Source organism: Euleptes europaea, chromosome 13 (genome assembly GCF_029931775.1).
Source record: "Euleptes europaea isolate rEulEur1 chromosome 13, rEulEur1.hap1, whole genome shotgun sequence".
Taxonomy (NCBI): Eukaryota; Metazoa; Chordata; class Lepidosauria; order Squamata; family Sphaerodactylidae; genus Euleptes; species Euleptes europaea.
The window spans coordinates 30,199,897-30,219,511 of record NC_079324.1 but is presented as its reverse complement, the minus strand read 5'-3'; the positions used below and the strand labels follow the sequence as shown (position 1 = coordinate 30,219,511).

Sequence of the window (19,615 nt, the reverse complement as noted above, 5' to 3'; positions counted from 1 at the left end):
CTCTCTCTCTCACTGTCCATTCAGAACCTCAAAACTGTTGCTGCTTCCATCTGACTTGCCAGCACTCAAACCCTAGTGCTATTTGCAAACAGCACATTCAGGAGACCAGCGACAGTCATTTAAAAGCTATTGACATTTTTGGGCCCTTCTACATGTTCACAGTGACCAAATCAGCCAGCTCATAGCTGTGCGTGCGTATCATTACTGCCCAGGTGTGCAAAGAAATGACCAGGGGCAAGTAACAGAGCGGGCATCATTTCAGACCACAACATCAGTGGTGCTTTTCTGCAGACTCACCAGTTTTGGCCAGACAAAGATTAGAAGCAAAGAAATGATTTATCGGTTTGTTTTGTTTTCCTATAGATCACTGATGTGTTTGAAAAGCTGGGCACAGTGCTGTCCAGAGGGAGGGAAGGACTGTGACCACAGTGACACTTTCCATTGTCTTTTTAAATAATCAATTTGACGTCATCATCGTCATGCCTGCCCAATTAATAGGGTCAACTCAGTTAACATTTTAAAAATAAACCTTGGCCAGTGTTTTAATAGCAAGATGCTAGGGAAACATCCAATGGAGCTTTCTGTAGCCTCTTTGAATTAGGTATCTGTCACGGCAGTCGCCGCCATGGTGCAGTAACGCAACCAGGCTCACCTGGATTTGATACCTGTGACTCCTTGAATAAAACTGTAAAGCTAAATAAGGCTTTATTTGAAGACTATTACAAAAGATATCAAAAACAAGGCATACAGTTCAATGGTAGCAGGATGCACAGAAAATAATAAAGCTGACCAGCTGTCCACTTAAGTAAAGTAAAGGTAGTCCCCTGTGCAAGTACCGGGTCATTACTGACCCATGGGGTGATGTCACATCACTACGTTTACTAGGCAGACTTATGTTTACGGGGTGGTTTGCCATTGCCTTCCCTAGTTGTCTACACCAGGGGTGTCGAACTCATTTGTTACGAGGGCTGGATATGACATAAATGTCACTTGGTCAGGTCGGGCCATGCCTCGCCAGCCCAGATTGGGATGGGGGGTTGGCTGCCTTGGCTGGCTCGCAGGCCAGATGAGAGCTCTCAAGGGGCCAGATCTGGCCCTCGGGCCATATGTTTGACACCCCTGGTCTACACTATCTGTTTACTGGAGTCTTAATACAGCATAATTGGTTCTCAAGGCAGTTTCCAGAGTTTAATACAAGTGTCTTCTTGGCAGCAAGGAGGGGTAAGGGGGAACGGGTGGAAAAATGTTCTTCTCATTGGCTACAGTTACGGAGAAAGCGGGCCCTAACCTCCTGGTCTTTTCAACCAATCATGGAGCCCTGTCTGTGGAACTTTCCAGGGTGAGAATGATCCCCCCCCCCTTACCAGATCCACAGCTGAACTTCATGAGCTAATTTAGCCGGCCTGAGAACTCGTCCTGGAAAAGGGGCCACTGTAGGGGAGTGCAGTCCGCTCCTGCAAAGAGTCAGGGGAAAACTTTGAGCTGGAAAATTCCTCCAAGATGGATTCTCTCTTGACAGTATCTCTGAGTCGTCTTGCCCTTTTCTGAGCATTTGAAAGCAATTACAGAGAGTCTGACTGTTGTGGTTTTTGCGCAGTACTTGTAAAATTGCTTATATAGTTACTTATTCATATTTGTGTATGGTCTCAGGTGTGGATTCCAATCATTCTCCTCCCCTACCCCCATTCACTTGGAACTGAGCCACGTGAAAAGAATCATCCCGTGATGGAGTGTGTCAAACTTGGCTGATCTGTGATTATAACAAAGATTGATTAATTGATAAGTGGAGGGAGGGAGTATGCCGTGATAAGCCACTTTGGGACCCATAAGGTAGAAAAGTGGGACATAATTTTTAAAATGTTTTTTGAAAGGAAGATTTTTAAAATTTTCCCTAGGTGAGAGGGTTGTTTGGCACAAGTTTCTGGCATCTCCGTTCCACATTTCCAGCTACAGACACCAGATAGGCTTTTCACGTCATCTCAAGTGCAATGTGTTTTTTTTTTTTTAATTTTTTATTGGTTTTTATAATAGAAATTTTCCATAACAATCAAAAACATATAAACATTTCAAAGAGAAAGAAAAACAAGGGAAATTTCTTTGACTTCCCCATCACCTCTGTCCGCCTCTTAATAAAGTATTTTTATCCCAACGTGATATGTTCTGATCTTAATTGTTCTTAAACCCATTTGAAATTCATTTAACTTTAATATAACATACTCTATTGATATAAATGGTTATAACTCTTAATATTAAAAATGTCATCTAGATCAGATTAAAAGATATTCTTCCATTTTTCCCAGTTTTAATTCATATTCACAATATTTCATCCAAGCCTCCCATTCCCCCATAAATTGAACATTGCCTTTTTGATTTAAGGTAGCTGTAAGTTTTGCCATTTCCACCAGTTCAAACATTTTCATAATCCAGTCTTTTTTCCTGGGAATATCTGCCCCTTTCCATTTTGCTGCATAAAGCAGTCTTGCAACTGTTGTAGCATAAATCAAGAAATTTCTTTGCGTTGACAAGTCATCAGGTATCATACTTAATAGCATCATTTCTGGTATTTTGGGTATATTTTTTTGTAATATCAGTCTTAGCTCATTATAAATCATATCCCAAAAATCTTTGGCTTTGTCACAGGTCCACCACATATGGTAAAAAGAACCAACTTCCTTATTACATTTCCAACATTTAGGGGACGTCATTTTATAAATCCTTGCAATTTTCTTGGGTGTTAAATGCCATCTATACATCATTTTATAGATATTTTCTCGAACGGACTGGGCATTTATTCCTTTCAGGTCTTTTGACCATAGTCTTTCCCATTTATTTAAAACAATATCATGTCCCACATTTTGAGCCCAATCAATCATTGTTGGTTTAATTGTCTCCTGCTCACAATGTATTGTTAAAAGAAGATTGTACATTTTAGATATCAGTTGAGTATCATTGTCTAGTAACATCTTGTGAAAAGGCGATTTTTCTTTAGAGAGTCCATTTTTCAAATCTTGTGTAAAAACTGATTTAATCTGACAATATTGAAGCCATTGTAAATCTTCTTTAAGTAACTGAAAGTCTTTTAGTGAGCATTTTTTCCCTTCCCAGTTAATTAAATCCTGGTAGGTAATAAATTTATCCGGTCTAAGTGGGCGTAATGTCAACATTTCTTGGGGTGATATCCACATCGGTGTTGCTGGTTCAAAAATATGTTTATATCTCATCCAAGTACGAAGCAAAGCGGACCTGATTATATGGTTACGAAATGATGCATGTATCTTGATTTTATCGTACCATAAATAGCTCAAGTGCAATGTGTTTTTCAACAGCTTTGGTTCATGTATTCAGCGTTCAAACTGGCCCTCAGGGTACCCCAGTCCATGTTCTCAGAGACAAGACACATAAAGATGTAGCTTTTGGGATGCTGATATTTTGGCTTCTGCTGCTAACATTCATTCCTGGCTTTTTCTCTTTTTTGTTAGAGTCACGGAAGTTTCATTGATATCCGGCAGTGTGTAACCAACCAGGAGCCCACCCGGGAAAGGGTGTCTGTGTCATCTCATAGTTCCCGCCGATCCTCGCACACAGCACTCTCTGACTCTGCATGTAGGTGTCACTTCAAACTCCTGATCATCATGGCACCAAGGGGGAATTCTGAAATGGTTGATGAATATTTGGAGTTGCATCAGAGCGAACCAAAGACCCTCATTTTACCCTTCTTCCCTGCAAGATTCATTGCCCATAGGAAGAGGGGTTGTAGCTCAGGGTAGAGCATCTACTTTACATGCAGATGATCCAAGGTTCAGTCTCTGGTAATTTCTATTTAAAAAATCACACATGAACACACATGAAGCTGCCTTATACTGAATCAGACCCTTGGTCCATCAAAGTCAGTATTATCTACTCAGACTGCAGCGGCTCTCCATGGTCTCAGGCAGAGGTCTTTCACATCACCTACTAGTCCCTTTAACTGGAGATGCCAGGGATTGAACCTGGGACTGTCTACATGCCAAGCAGATGCTCTACCACTGAGCCACAGCCCCTCCTCAAATCCCCAAAGGTGATGGGAAAGACATTTCTTGGCTTGAGACCCAGGAGAGCCGCTGCCAGTGAGAGTAGATGATGCCAGGAAAAGTGATCTGATTGGCATAAGGCAACTTCCTTTAGTCACTGGATGCTCTATGCTACTGCTGGTGATTTTTAGCTGCTGTGATTGCTTCGCTTGCTGTGTGCTGCCTACCTGGATTTTTAAAAAGGGGACAATAGGCTTGTAAACAGCTATCATCTAAATGGAATATATGTCTCCAGAGGCAATGTACCTCTTGATACCAGATGCTTGGGGATGGGGTCTCCGGAGATGACCTTTCCTCAGGCACAGTGCTGACCACTGTTAGAAACTGGGTGCTGGGCTAAGTGGACCATCAGTTTCATCTGGTAAGGCACTATTCTCCTGCTGCGCCCCTGAAAGCCCGTTCTGCACATGTTGTTTCTATGATTCCATGTTGGGTCACTGTTGCGCTTCAGTGATGATTTTGGACTGCAGCAATTCTTAGCCCAACGGAGTGTAGCCTTGTTTCACCCACCAGTTAGCAGTGTGACATCCCATCTCTGCATAGCGGTGTGGGAGAGAGGAGCTTTGCAGTACTGTGTCTTCACTCCCCCCCCCAACTCACATGCCTTTAAATTAACTTTCTACAAAGTTTCTGTGGGCAGAACGGCAGTTTGTGCTGGAAAGGCCCTTGGTGGCGGCAAGATACATATTCAAAATACATATCTGCTCAAGCTCAGGATCGGGTATTAACTGGAAAGTGTTTTTTTTTTTTAATAATCCATCCTAAAGGACATTTCTCTTTTGCAGCCACATCATCCATACGCCGCACCGATGCCAGCACCCCTACCAGACAATCATTGCCCATGTCTGACAAGACACCTCTCCGGCTGGCCTCAAGCAGCAGCACACAGGTCAGTAGCTGTCATGTCTTTCCAAAGGTATATTTCAGACAGAAGGAATCCGCCTCAATAAACAAAGGGGACCTCTCTGGAATTTAAGTAGGGAGCATAATTTACATCCAGATTCCAATGGGCCTTGGTCTGATCCAGCAGGGCTTTATGTTCTTGTGTAATACCTTTCCATTAGGACCAACCGAAATGACACAAAAACAGTGTGCAAGCTTTCGAGTTCTCTAGAAATGTTCATCGAGGTGGGTGTTGCAAAATAAGAAAAGGGGGTAGAGAAAAATAGATGTCTCCAGCCATGATTTAAAGACCTTTTCTTGGCAGCATCCCTGTGCTTAATGCCAGCGGGCAAGCAGATATACATTGGTGCCTTTGGTATCAGTTACACTCTGGTTTCTGTGAGCAAGAAAAAACCCAAAAGATATCCATCTATCATGGTGTTATTACCCAGATGATACAATGATATAAAGAGGAACAACAACCACAGAATACTGAGAGCAGCCCTTCCCTTTCTAGAGGAGTGGCTCTCCACCTGCGTAGTCTGAGCCTTGTTCTTTCTCCTTCTGCATTACGGTTTCAGAATTGCTAGAAACTGCTGTGTTATCTTAGAATTATGAGGCAGTCTAGTGGTCAGTTGAGCTGTGAACAGGAGGAGAATCCTGTGACTTAGCTTAATGGTCAGTTGTCTTCAGTGTTTTGCATAGCAGAAAGGCAGCCCGTGCCTGTTTAAAACAAACAAAAGCATGCAAATGGGGTTAACAGCTGATGGGAGGGATGGCTAAAGCTTCTCTTGTGCCTTTAGCAAGTAATTTTATCTGCTGAAATTGGCACGTGAAGTTTTTCATGGCGTGGAGCAGAGCATTTATCTCCTGCCCTTTTACCTGCAAATCAAACTTCACAGGAGCAGAGGCTGGAAAAGCAGTTGGCAGGACTATTTATAGGACATTAACTCACCCAGGTTGCAAAATACTGGGCAGTAGCAATGAAGGTACATTGCCTCAATGTACTCCCTTGATCTGTGGAAATGTGAAATTGGGTGGTTTCCAAATTTTTGTTGGCCTTGGTCGTAAACATATACTTTGTATGATCAGTTTCTGTTTTACCTGGCATACTAGCCGCAAATAAATTTATTTATTTACGACATTAACATGACCAAGACATGAGGCTAGATGGTTTTTAAGTGCTAGTAGGCTTGGGGAGTTTTCAGACCTAAATAAGGGGTTTAAAAAGGGGACATTCTTATGAAAATATTGCCCTGCCTTGGGAAGCCTTACCCAGGCTATACGTTTTTTCCCTGACTTGCTAGTTTTCTGTATGAAGTGATGTACATTTTTCGCATGGGGAGCATTCAGCCTTTTGAGCCGCCATCTGAAGTGATGTATCCCAAACGCAGGTTCTGTGGAAACTAGGCCTTGGATGCACTATCTTCTGGGGGAGTAATTACAAAGAGAGACAACCAACCCTATTCACGCTTGTGCTGAATGCATTATGACCCCACTGTTTTTCTTTCACAGGGCATAATAACCCCTCATACGCCCGCTGAGCATCTCACACAGCAGCACATGGCACAGCCCACGGTTCCCGCACAGCAAGCAGTTATGGTACGTCCCCGGCGGTACACAGTCAACTCTGCACGTGCCTGCGTGGCAAGCAGATAGAGAGATGGCTAGATAATACCCAGAGCTGCCGGCACTGCAGTGGGCGGTTCCCCCACCTCCTCCGCTGCCAGGCAGTGATCTGAGGCAAGGGAAACGCACAGCACAGTGACGTGAAGCACATGGCTTAGAACTAATCACTGTTGTGAAGCGAGAAGGGACAATATAATGGCAGCCGAACGTCTCTTGTGACAAATGATCCAGTTAAGTTCTGAGGCCTCTTGTAATTATGAGAGAAACTTGGATGTCTCGCACTAGATGCATTCTAACTTCTTTCCTTAATGGGCCTGGTTTGGTGTATGAATAAAATCTGCATCCTGAAACCTTAGCTTTTCATTTGCTTTTTTATAAATCCGAGTCTCTAGTCACAGTCATCTCCAAACTCTCTCAGCCCCACCTACCTCACAAGGTGCCTGCTGTGGGGAGAGGAAGGGAGGGTGATTGTAAGCCGGTTTGAGACTCCTTGAAGGTAGAGAAAATTGGGGTATAAAAACCAACTCTTCTTCTTCTCCTTCTCCTCCTCCTTATGAATGCGAAGATAGACTTTTTTTTATAATGGGCAAGAGCCTGGTGAAGTTCTTTATTTTTAGACATAACCTACTATCTTAACCCTTACTGATTCAGCAAAAGAGCTTACGATGATAAAGAATTAAAATACAGTGAACTACCTCATGGTAAGGCTTGTGGCTGTGGGAAGCCTGCTGGGTGACCTTGGGCTAGTCACAGTTCTTTTAGAGCTCTCTCAGCCCCACATACCTCACAGGGTGCCTGTTGGGGGGGGGGGGAAGGGAAGGAGATTGTTAGCTGCTTTGAGACTCCTTACGGTAGAGAAAAGCAGGGTGTAAAAACCAGCTTTTCTTCTTCATGCATCAGTTTTTGGAAACCCTAGGCTGGCAAGGAGATTGTCTTTTAAGAGGACAAGAGCAAGAGAGTTTGGGATTTGAGAAATCACATTATACTTTTAACAAGTTGAAATATTTTGGAAACTGCCAAAATCCCAGATATGGGTAATGGCATGGCAGATGCCGGCTATCCTCTGGTCCTCCTGCCTGGTTTTTGCTGTCCTTGGTAGACAGTGAATGTTACCACACTAGGTATTCCCAGCGATGTATCAAGAGATTGGAAATGTTATAAAAAACATCGCTTTAAAAGGGTTCTTGGATACCACGGCTAAAAAATGGTTGGAAGACGTCTTCTCAGCTAAAGGGGCCAAAGTAAGTGCGAACAGTATTTTTTACATTTTCAAACTCTCTATACATCGATGGGAATACACTGAAAGTGCGAACAGAATTTTTTATAACATTTCCAAACTCTTGATACATCGCTGGGAATACCTAGTGCGGTAACAGCCAGTGAAAACCGTGGTCCCTCCATACTCATCAAGGGGGTCCTAAACTGTGTAAGGAAAGTTCCAGTGTTGCGTTTTTGGAATTTGACTAGTAATGTGAAAGTAAACCCCTTTTGTTTATCACTTTGGATGTCAGCACAGTGTCAGACTTGTTAGTTTCTGTTGTTATTTTAATTCATAAAGGCTTTTATAATTCAAATTCATAAACAAAGGCATGATAAAAGGAAATATTTCTTCACATAATACATAGTTAAATTGTGGAACTCCCTGCCCCAGGATGTGGTGATGGCTGCCAACTTGGAAGGTTTTAAGAGGGGAGTGGACATGTTCATGGAGGAAGCAGCCTTCAAAGTTGTGCTTGGCAGATTAGTGGAGAATTCTGTGTACTTTAAAAGAATGTGCATCTTTACACCCCAGAGATGGGTTTAATTCACCATGCTGTATTTTAATGTTTACTGTCTTGTATTTTATTTTGTCTTTGTTTTGACTTCGCTCAAGACCTTTGGTCAGAGGAGTGTAATAATAAACTGAGAAACTGGAGGAGAGGGATATCCATGGCTAGTAGTCAAAATGGATACTAGTCATGATGCATACCTATTCTCTCCAGTATCAGAGGAGCATGCCTATTATATTAGGTACCATAGAACACAGGCAGGATGCTGCTGCAGTCGTCTTGCTTGCAGGCTTCCTAGAGGCACCTGGTTGGCCACTGTGTGAACAGACTGTTGGACTTGATGGGCCTTGGTCTGATTCAGCATGGCCTTTCTTATGTTCTTATGTTTTAGTGCATTGTTGATTGTATATATTATTTTGTTTTTTGTAGTATCTGTGTAATCTAGCTTTACTGCATTGTTGCATTGATTTTGTATATAAAATTTTAAAATCTGCCTTCAGTCTCAGCGAGAAAGACAGGCTAGAAATTAAGTAAATTAAATAACAGGAAAATAAATAAATAACAGGAGAATAAGATTACGGAGGAAAGTGTTTTAAGGCTTTAAGAAGGGTTTAAGAGGGGAGTGGACATGTTCATGGAGGAAAGGGGTATTCATGGCTACTAGTTAAAATGGATACTAGTCACGATGCATACCTATTCTCTCCAGGATCAGAGGAGCATGACTATTATCTTAGGTGCTGTGGAACACAGGCAGGATGGTGCTGCTGCAGTCGTCTTGTTTGTGGGCTTCCTAGAGGCATCTGGTTGGCCACTGTGTGAACAGACTGCTGGACTGGATGGGCCTTGGTCTGATCCAGCAGGGCCTTTCTTATGTTCTGATGTTCTTTCAGATACGTAGCTTTGAGTAGCCACCGTTTTCAAAAGGTACAGAGGGGTAACCCTTCCTTCCGTTCTGTGCCCGCAGCCTGTGTATCACTTCCCAGCCCAGATCGGGATGATGCATCAGCTGAAGGAGCAGCTGGAGGAGAGGACCCGCATCCTGCAAGCTGACATCAAGACACAGCAAGAGGAGCTGCATGTCATCAAAGAGCAGCTTATGCTAGTGCACGACTCCAACCTACAGGTATCTCGACATGACTTTCGCTAGGCCGCCTTCTTCAAATCAAAATACTTCCCATGGCACGTAGGGACATGAAGCCGGGGTGCTTGCCTTTGAGCAAAAGCAGCCATGTGGGAGGATGATCTGAATCAGGAGATGAACAAAACTTGAATTCAGAAACCTTAAAGACCAACATTTTTTTCCTCCTGGGTATAAGCGTTTGTGCGTCCAATCTCGTTTTGTCAGATAATTGGGGCTGCAGGTATCTTGACAGGACTTTCTCTGAATCAGGGTTGAGGCACTGGGGAAGGAAGGGGTTAAGTCTCTCCATGTTATTAACCTGATTGAAAATCCTTCCCCTGGGATTGCTTTGAGCCCTGGAAGGGGAACGGATACCCATACTGTGTCTGTCTTTTGCCCGTAATGGAGATTAAAAAACAACTAGCAATGGTTTTTGAATAAGAAAAATGGCTGGGGTGGGGAAGAAAGTATTCAACCATAACATTCCCTAGTGCTGCTGCCCCAATCCAGATGTCCCCCTTCAACCCCTCCCCCTGTGGTTGCTATGAGACATCTGGAATTCCATACATCACATATCTCACGTATCATTTGGCCCTTATGATTAGCCTTGCAAATAAATGCAGGCATGTTTTAAGCTGGCCAGTTTTCCCCAAGCCAATCTGCCTGTTCATGTGTTCACATCTCCTCATCAGCCAATAGTAACCTAACAAGAGCAGGGACCCAGCTTTTTATAAAAGCTTCTTTACCCATTCTCTCGGACATGATTCTTACTCACCGTAGGTGGGTGCCTGTTTCCAAACTTGTGTGTGCCGTGCTTAACTACAGGAACCTGGTGCCGTGTCCTTGTGGTAGTTTGGTGAAGTTGTGTACAATGACCTTTCATTGCCTGGGAGGTACAAGTGCAAACTACGAGGACTGTGTAATTTTTTCTGAAATCAGTTTACAACGTGATGGTAAAATCACTCTGTTTGAAATGAAAGATTCACTCCAGTGGGGTGTACTTAAGCCCATTCATTCAGTACTCTTGTGTAACTTGATCCCTGTTTCATCATGACCACTGGAGATGTTTTTCCTGCAGTTGACCAAAGTAGGACCTTCCTGCTTTGCTAAATGGCTGTCCACTGAACTCGGATTATACTTTAGAGAGCAGAGACTCTTTCTTGGCTATTCATTTCTTGGCTAGCAGAGATGGGAATCTTTCAGATCAACAAGGCTATTTATACTTGGTTTCTGGACATTTTTAAAACTTAAAAAATGCACAACTTTTGCTCTAAAATATGACAACATCCGTTGTGAATTGCTCACTGTTAAGGATGGAAACATGACGCTAGGATGGCAATGTATCCAAAGGGCGGGTGCCATCTAGTGGTTATTTTGAGTACTGATCCAGGAAGTTATTAGAATAACGTGTGTAGGCCGGTAAAATGAGTACCCAGCTTGCTGGGGGTAAAGTGTAGATGACTGGGGAAGGCACTGGCAAACCACCCCGTAAACATAGTCTGCCTAGTAAATGTCGGGATGTGGCATCACCCCATGGGTCAGAAATGACCAGGTCCTTGCACAGGGGACTACCTTTACCTTTAACAGCCTTCTGGCTGTGGTAGGAATTGTTTTACTATGAAATTTTGTACCCATGCTTTTGATACATGCCCACTTTCAAGAAGCTCTCTTTGCTCTTGCTTAATGTCGGGCGTTTGGGCATGTGCTCACTGTTCGTAACAAAAACTGGTGTTTCTTTTTTTTTTAAAAAATCTCCCCACCCCTTTGCCCTGGTTTTGGAACAGATGTTGATGCAACAGCCGATGCCAATGGTCTTCAACAACGTGCAGCAACCCCAGAACCCACGAAGGCCTTCTCAGCAACAAGCAGCAGCAATGGGGAGCAGGCACGGGGCGGCCCCCAAGAAGTTGCAGCAGCAAGGCCTTATGGGAGCCAAGCAATTCTGTGGCACGCCCTCGCCACGGCAGTTCCGCAGGGAACATTGTGTCACGTCGTCCCAGGTTTGTTTGTTTTTAACGTGGTACCAGATGAATTGCTGCTTTAAAAAAGAAGCAGCAGCTATCTAGCTCTAATCTCTGTTCTAATGGAGGCTTTTGCATTAACGTATCAGGTACAGCAACAGCAGCCACCGCAGCAAAAGCACATCCTGAGAGGGAACCCGATCCAGCAGGCATGCTTGCCAATGCAGATGAGCATTTCAATGCCCCTCTACAATAACCCCATGGTGTTCTCTCAGACGCGCCCCATCACTGTGTCTACTCCAATGCCGGCTGAAATGACCGAGAGGCAGCAGCAGCAGCCTGACTACAGCCAAGATCGGAGTCTACGGTACTGGACAACTTCTTTGTTTCTGAATTAAAATATTTATACCCCGCTTTTCCTTCGTGGCTCTCGGCATCTTACAAATCCAAATCTGAAACAAACAAAAAGTAGACCAAATCCACAATTAACACCTCTCTTCCACCACCACTCCCATGTCTGGAGCCTACCACTAGTGAATACAATGGCCTTGCAGCACCTCCTAAAGGGAACCAGCGTGGTGTAGTGGTTAAGAGCGGTGGTTTGGAGCGGTGGAGTCTGATCTGGAGAACCGGGTTTGATTCCCCACTCCTCCGCATGAGCGGCGGACGCTAATCTGGTGAACTGGATTTGTTTCCCCACTCCTCCACATGAAGCCAGCTGGGTGACCTTGGGCTAGTCACAGGTCTCTTAGAGCTCTCTCAGTCCCAACCACCTCACAGGGTGCCTGTTGTGGGGAAGGGAAGGGAAGGGATTGTAAGCCGGTTTGATTCTAACTTAAGTGGTAGAGAAAGTCGGCATATAAAAACCAACTCTTCTTCTTCTAAAGACTTCTAGAGAGGGAGACACCCTCACCTGCACAGGGAGCCCATTCCGTAGAGTGGGAGCTGCTACAGAAAAGGCGTGGGCTCTGGTCAGGTGGACTAACGTAAGTGAGGGAATAGCCAGTAGGAGGTATGCTTGATAGATCTGTACTTAGCCATGGGGAAGAGGCCAGTTACTCTCTCAGCCTCAGAGTTTGTGAGGATACACAGGAGAAGAGAGCTGTCTACTCCGGCTGGAGGAATGGCAGGATGAAAATATGGTAGCCTGAGATTGGGGTGGGTGCAAGGAAGGATGTTAAGACTGTGGCCCCCCTTCTCCAGTTATCTGCCTTGCACCACGGCTGTTATGCAGACCGTGGCAGACTCCCCACCCCCTTTTTCTGCTTTAGGGACCAAGATTGTTGCTGTGTTGGTCCGTAGCAAAATTCCCCAAGCGACAGTTGAGTGGTTCCTTTTATTAGGACCAAGAAAAACAGCACCAAACCTGTCAGAACGTTTTTTGAGTTCTCCAGGGAAATCTTCATTGGATTCAGGCTTGGGAAAAGGGAGGGAGGGGGTGTTTCCAGACATGATGGAGAGGCCTCAAGCCTGAAGCTTGTTGAGTCTCAAAGTGGAACACCAGTGGGGTTGCAGACTAAATTGGACTAGGTAGTGCTGGATGCAAAACAGATTTCAAGTTGCCCCAAAGGGCTGCTTAAAGAAAGAATCCAAAAACAGTACCGGGAGGAATGCCCATTGCCTCCTTTATACCCCTTTGTTAGCCTGCCTAAATTGACTCAGAAGCAAGCGAAGAGTCCCACACTGTGCTGGCTGTTTGCATTCCCTCATTCTCACCACACTGTGGTGGCTTGTCACTCTTCCAACAGGATGTTGCTAGATCAGCCTGTGCAGCCCTTGATGTCCAGCGCAAATGGGAACAGCCAGTCTTTGCAAAGCGGTGCTAGCAGACAGCAAGCCAAGTAAGCCTTCATCGTCATTGAGAGTGTGTTCCTTGGGCTTTCCGCGCAGGAGCTTAATTAGGGTCCATCACCACACAAAAGACAAGAGTGTGTTCTTCCCAGGACAAGCCTGTTACAATCCTTGTGACCTGCCAAGCCAAAGGCACCCTCCTAGCCATGAAACGGGTTCATCATTTGGGGGGCACTCATGAACCCATCGTTGCTAATACACTCTCAGGTGGCAGCTGTAGCCCAGAATGTCTTCTTTCCTCTGCTTCAGTTAGTAAGAACGTCGGAAAGGCCATGCTCGATCAGACCAAGGCCCATCAAGTCCAGCAGTCTGTTCACACAGTGGCCAACCAGGTGCCTCTAGGAAGCCCACAAACAAGACGACTGCAGCAGCATTATCCTGTTTCAAAGGATCTAATATAATAGGCACGCTCCTCTAATACTAGAGAGAATAGGTATGCATCATGACTAGTATCCATTTTGACTAGTAGCTATGGATAGCCCTCTCCTCCATGAACATGTCCACTCCCCTCTTAGCTGGCAGTCATCACTGCATCCTGGGGCAGGGAGTTCCACAGTTTAACTACAATACAAGTGCACCAGCTGTGTTGCACAGCTGGAAGACAGAGACCCAGCTGCCACTGTTCATGTACTGGTGACTTCCAGATAGGTCTACTATAACCACCCAGAAACTTCCAATGGCTTAGTTGCCCACCAGCAGGCAACATGTTGCTTTGCCTGTCATGCCTCTGATATAAACATAGCCTGAGTCTTGTGTATTCCCTTAAAAACAATTAAAATTCTGCAACCAGATGACTCAAATCCTGCAATTTCTTGATCATGCAAGTCAGCAAATTTGTATATTGATTTTCTTATGTAGAGTATGCTGCAGTTTTTGCTATATTCTGGTTTTGGTAATTGTGGTCCGGTCAAAGGCACTGAAGCTATGCCTTCCAGCTGCTGAACATTTCATTACTTTACCCTTCTGGCTTCTGAGATTTCAGGTGGCAACGCCCCACCCACTTTCAACACAGCTTCAGAGAAACTTGGACTAGAAATCTGGGATCTGACTTTTTTTTTTAAGTTCACCTTCAACAGAAGCTCAACCTCAGGGGTGAAAGGGTAGTTTCAAGGGCAGGTGAAAGTTCTACCTGTGGTCTGTGATGGTTCATTCACACTTGCAAGTCATGACTTAATTTGTGAGGAACCAGTTCCCAGGGCAAAGCTCTCAGCTGCAAGGTTCTGCTCCTTGTCACACAGCTGCCAGCTCATCAGACCTCCTTGCTAGCTTCCATCTTAGGATCTGGTGCTCTGCTTTCTTGTTCCAAGCCGCTGCATGTGTTTAGCCCGTATTGGGTTGTCGCCACTCACTACTGTAACGTTTCTTCCACTTGTAAGATTCTTAAATCAAAGTTTGACTCTTTCCTGCCGCGCAGATTTCCTCAGGAGCAGCTGGGCCTGCCTCCTGCCATCCAGATGCAGCCAATCACGTGTGCCGCCGTTCGCGCCTCTGCCCCAGGCCCTGTGCTCACCCCCTCGGTGATGATCCCACACGCCAACGTTACCGCACAGCAGAACCATCCCCCAGGCACCCTCCACCAGTGGCAGCCACAGCAAGTTCAACAACATCACCTCTATCTTCAGGTAATGCCGTTCGTAATACAGGTTGGGAAAACGTGGTGACATCAACTAGTTTGGGCATAAATTACACAGCCTGGGACCTTCGTATCTTCGGGACCGCCTCTCCTGGTATACCCCTGAAGATCTCTACGATCATCTGATAACAATCTACTGGTGGTCCCTGGCCCTAAAAGTGTACAGCTGTCCTCGACGACTGGCTGGCCTGGTGGAATGCTCTGTCTGGTAACATCAGGGCCCTGCGGGACAGAGCTATTCTGCCAGGCCTACGGTTGAGGACAGCCGCAAATGTCATCTTGGTGGCCTCCCTATCCTCCCTCCTTTTATATTGTTTTATACTAACTGAGGGGTAACCTGCCGCTTGTCTCTGGCAACATGAGGGTAACTTAGGCGCCATCTGCAGTTTTAAGTTTTAAGTGGGATTTATTGTTTTAAATTTAGAACTTATGGTTAATTTTACCTTTGATTATACTGATGTATTTTAAATGCTGTTACTCGCTCTGAGCCTGGCTTTGGCTGGGGAGGGCAGGTTATAAATTGGAAAAATAAATAAAGGATGATGGGCAGTCATGGGGGGGGGGCGTTGAGTATTAACCAGGGCAGCCAAATGGAACCTCCACATGCAGAGGCAGTAAACCTCTGAATACCAGATGCTGGAAGAGGAGGGAAGATATACTTTGTGGTCTGCTTTTGAGCTTCCCAGAAGACGTGGCCATAGTCTGATACAGAATTCTGCACTAGATGGACCCATGGTCTTGAGTCAGCAAGGTGGTTCTTTAATTCTTCAAGACTGCCTTCTAGGCCAGGAGTCACTACAAGGGAGGTGGGGCCAGGAGAGGTGCAGGTATGTGGGAGGGGCTATTTGTGCTCACCTCTGAAACTGACCTTTCTTCTGGAAAGCCAGCGTGGTATAGTGGTTAAGAGTGTTGGTTTGGGGCGGTGGACTCTGACCTGGAGAATCGGGTTTGATTCCCCTCTCCTCCACATGAGCGGTGGAGGCTGATCTGGTGAACTGGATTTGTTTCCCCACTCCTACACATGAAGCCAGCTGGGTGACCTTGGGCTAGTCACAGTTCTCTCCGAACTCTCTCAGCCCCACCTACCTTACAGGGTGCCTGTTGTGGGGAAGGGGAGGGAAGGTGATCGTAAGCCGGTTTGATTCTTCTTTAAGTGGTGGAGAAAGTCGGCATGTAAAAACCAACTCTTCTTCTTCTGCAGATGCAAGGTGCTACTGAGCCGGTCCAGGCAGGCCAAAACCAGCGCATATTCCAACCGTCTCACCTGCAGCAGCAGAATGCCACTATGGACTATTTCCACCACCCGCAGCCACAGAACCACCACCTGCAGGGCCAGCCTTGTGGCTTGCAAGACCTGTCCGAAATGCAAATGCCTTGAGGCTGAGGACCGGAAAGACAGCGGTGGCGGGCGCATGCTCAGGAGGCGCAGCGGCGGTGCTGAGCAGAGGGTGAAGGTGCAGAGGGCGAGCTCAGAGGAGCAGATGCCTTCCCTGTACACCTGGAGAAGTGAGGCTCACACACAGGGGACGGCGGCCAAGGCAGACAGCGGGCCTGGTGGGAACCGAGCGCAGCAGCGGGAGTTCTTGCTCTGCCAGAGTTTCAAACGCGTTTGGTGTTTTAGAAACAATACCAAGGTCAGCAAAACAGGACCACAGTGGTCTGCTGTAATTAATTGTTTCAATTGCATGAAGCCGGAACGTGGATGTGATACATCCTGTGCACGGAGAGAGGGAGATTTTTTTTAAGAATAGCAAAAGGAGGCAAAAGCTAAGTTGTGTATGGAAGCTCTTGTCTGCCGGGACTGGGTTGTGGGCAGAACTGATTCTCTGCTCCCTAAGCAAAAAAAATAAAATAAAACCAACAAAAAAACCCCAAACAAACCCAAACAAACTTGATTTGTCCAAATGGGGAAAATAATTGCAGGAGAGAAGAATCCTTAGTGTGGCCACTTGGGTAAAGCCAGATAGATAAATATATACACCCTATATATTTATAAATAATATGGCAGATGGACTTCTAGCTGGTGGGTGTTATTTTATTAAGTCAGGTTTACATGCTGATGCAGGGACAGAGGAGACCGGCCAGGCATGCAGGAGGCAGCTGGACCTTAAAAAATAAAAACAAAACCTTTACTGAAATTCACTGTGAAGCACTGGGAACGTGGAAATTATATACCTGTCAGTAGACAACTGTTTAAAAAAATTCTGCTTTAGCAAATGGGTTTACGAAAGCAAACCCAGACAGCTCTTTTGGGTAGAGTAGTTCACACCTGGATCCTGCAGTAAATTTCCACTAATGGGAAGGGCACAGAATTTCCACCCGTTGCCCTCTCCTGCTTCAGACCTCCAACTCCTCTCCCCATGCTGTTCCTGGGAGTGGGGGAGTCCAGCGACCCCTTCAGAAGCTGCATTTTAGGGATCACGTTGGGCTGGAGCAGCGTGTGTGGGGGAGGAAGTCCTGCTGGCAAAAAATAAAATAAAATAATGCCTTCTGTTAGCGGAAATCTCCCAGAGGATCCAAACCTCTCCTACCACCTTTCCTACTACTTCTGCAGGGTTTTTCCTATACCTCAATCCCATGCTTTGTTTCCGGCAACTGGGTTAATGCTGCTACTGTGTATGACACCGTTTTTGCCTGAATTTCTTACTCTTTTCTTTCACCAGCTCCTTTCACTTGTTAGTGTTTTGACACGTGCTAAGGGTTTTCTCCTGTTTTTGTTAACGAAAGCGCAGATAAAAATCTGTTTCTACTCCCCTGTTTTAGCCACAGGGTGGAGGATCAGAACCTTTCAGGGTGGAGGATCAGAACCTTTATATTCCTCCCCTCCCCCTGCCCTCCCCAGCATACTTTTCTGCGGGGAGGTTATCTATCCTGACACCCAAAGACAAACGGCAAACTTTGTGGTTTTGCTACTTTGTGGTAGAATTGGGCAAAAAGTGGTCGTTCCTACACTGATGGTGTTACAGAAAAGTCAGTAGTGTTAGCAATAAATTGTATTTTTGTAATTTGTCACTTTAACTGTGTTTATATTTATGAGCGTTTAAAAAAAAAGTATATTCCTCAGTGGGTGTGTATACCAAAGCGTCCCCTACTGTTTTGTGTGTTTCCAAAGGAAAATAAGACTTCTAAATGTTAGGGGCATTTTGTTTTTTTTGTTTTTTTTAAATGTATCCGTGCTGGACTTGCACATTTTTAGATACCAGGCTCAGAAAGCACCATGTGTCAGAGTTTCTTTAAAAAGAAAAGAGCAAGGTTGCATCGAAGGGCCTGGCTAATTTACAAAAATTACTACATTGTGTGCTAGTTGTTAAGAGGAAAAAGGTGGTTTCTGTCTGCGGTTTCTCTCTGGCTCCCCAGTCCTCACGGCAGATCCAGATGATCAATGTTCAAGGGCATAAGACGGATGGAAGGCGTGGCTACAATCATTCAAATGCATTTGTAGGTGCCGACAATTCTCAGGTGGTAGCAGATCAGTCACTGTGTACGAGGGCCTGCTTCTCCCCCTTATTTGCCAGTATTTTCTAAACTACTGATACAATGGCATATGCAACTATATTTCCACAGCTGCTAAGAAGAGTTGGTTTTTATACCCTGCTTTTCTCTACCGAAAGGACTCAAAGTACCTTACAATCACCTGAGTTCTGAGAGAACGGCAACTAACCCAAGGTCACCCAGCAGGCTGCACGTGGAGGATTAGAGACTGCCACTCCCAACCACGCTGGCTTAGAAGGGAAGTGACTGTGGCTCCTTAGTGGTGCCCCGATTCTACAAGCAGAACGTCCCAGGTTCTACCCCTGGAACCTCCAGTTCTCCGATAGCAGGTGTTGGTAAAGTCCTTCCTCTGCCTGAAAGCCTCAGTAGCTGCTGCCAGTCAGAGTAGGCAATAGTGAGCTCAATGGCCTGACTGTACCTTCCTTGCTGCCAGCTGTAGCCTAGCCTTCCTCTTGTTTCCCAAGGATAAGAATGTAAGCCTTCATGGTGCATTAGGACAGTTTGCCTAATGGTGCTCTCAGATACAAGGCAAGGCCGTAACCTTTGCATTAAGAAAGAGGTGGGGTGAGGCAGAGGTGAGCTGTGCAAGCTGCTAGAGAGCCAGTGTGGTATAGTGGTTAAGAGCGGTGGACTCTGATCTGGAGAACCGAGTTTTAATTCCCCACTCCTCCACGAGCGGCGTAGGCTAATCTGGTGAACTGGGTTAGTTTCCCCACTCCTACGCATGAAGCCAGCTGGGTGGCCTTGGGCTAGTCACAGCTCTTTTGGTGCTCTCTCAGCTCCACCTACCTCACAGGGTGTCCGTTATGGGGAGAGGAAGGCAAGGTGATTGTAAGCCAGTTTGATTCTTCCTTAAGTGGAAAGTCGACATATAAAAACCAACTCTTCGATTCATTTCCCTATCAGGCCTGTTGGAAAAAGCAGAGTCACTAGCAGACTCAGCCAGGGCTGTTTTTACATAGATTTTATGGTTTCTTGGGCCGCCTCCATCGATAAATGAGAGCAAGTGTGTATGTGTGTGGGAACAATAAATACGGAGCTAATTCTGCCATTGCATAGCTGACTGGGCTATTGTAGCATTAATGCCCATGGCCAAACCTGTGGTTTAAAGAGTGTTGTTTTTGGCTGGCGTCCAAGGTTATTACTAAAATGCTACTGACTTCAGCTCCCACAGCAAAACACTGCAATCTTTTGATGCAGGAGGGGTA

At 45.4% G+C, this 19,615-nt stretch overlaps 2 protein-coding genes across 2 annotated transcripts in view; both read left to right on the top strand.

Moving 5' to 3' along the window:
• The window catches only part of PASD1 (PAS domain containing repressor 1), an 87,829-nt gene extending 76,000 nt beyond the window's left edge, over positions 1 to 11,829 (top strand). Inside the window, exons 13-18 of the mRNA XM_056858997.1 lie at positions 3,480 to 3,603; positions 4,856 to 4,959; positions 6,468 to 6,554; positions 9,315 to 9,473; positions 11,255 to 11,470; positions 11,581 to 11,829. Coding sequence (XP_056714975.1) covers positions 3,480 to 3,603; positions 4,856 to 4,959; positions 6,468 to 6,554; positions 9,315 to 9,473; positions 11,255 to 11,470; positions 11,581 to 11,829 — 939 coding nt within the window. The remainder of the gene's footprint in view (positions 1 to 3,479; positions 3,604 to 4,855; positions 4,960 to 6,467; positions 6,555 to 9,314; positions 9,474 to 11,254; positions 11,471 to 11,580) is intronic.
• A 2,953-nt stretch (positions 11,830 to 14,782) lies between these two features.
• Positions 14,783 to 16,293, top strand: LOC130485850 (protein odd-skipped-like). The gene is made up of 2 exons (XM_056858996.1): positions 14,783 to 14,904; positions 16,117 to 16,293. The coding sequence occupies exons 1-2, from the start codon at positions 14,803 to 14,805 to the stop codon at positions 16,291 to 16,293; spliced, it is 279 nt and encodes a 92-aa protein (XP_056714974.1). The 5' UTR covers positions 14,783 to 14,802.
• Positions 16,294 to 19,615: the final 3,322 nt, after the last annotated feature.

Bases quoted from the DNA above. Each gene is read 5' to 3' on its own strand.
- LOC130485850 (XM_056858996.1), top strand. From the start codon at position 14,803: ATGATCCCACACGCCAACGTTACCGCACAGCAGAACCATCCCCCAGGC. The intron at 14,905-16,116 runs GTAATGCCGTTC...CTTCTTCTGCAG, and splicing joins AACATCACCTCTATCTTCAG to ATGCAAGGTGCTACTGAGCC.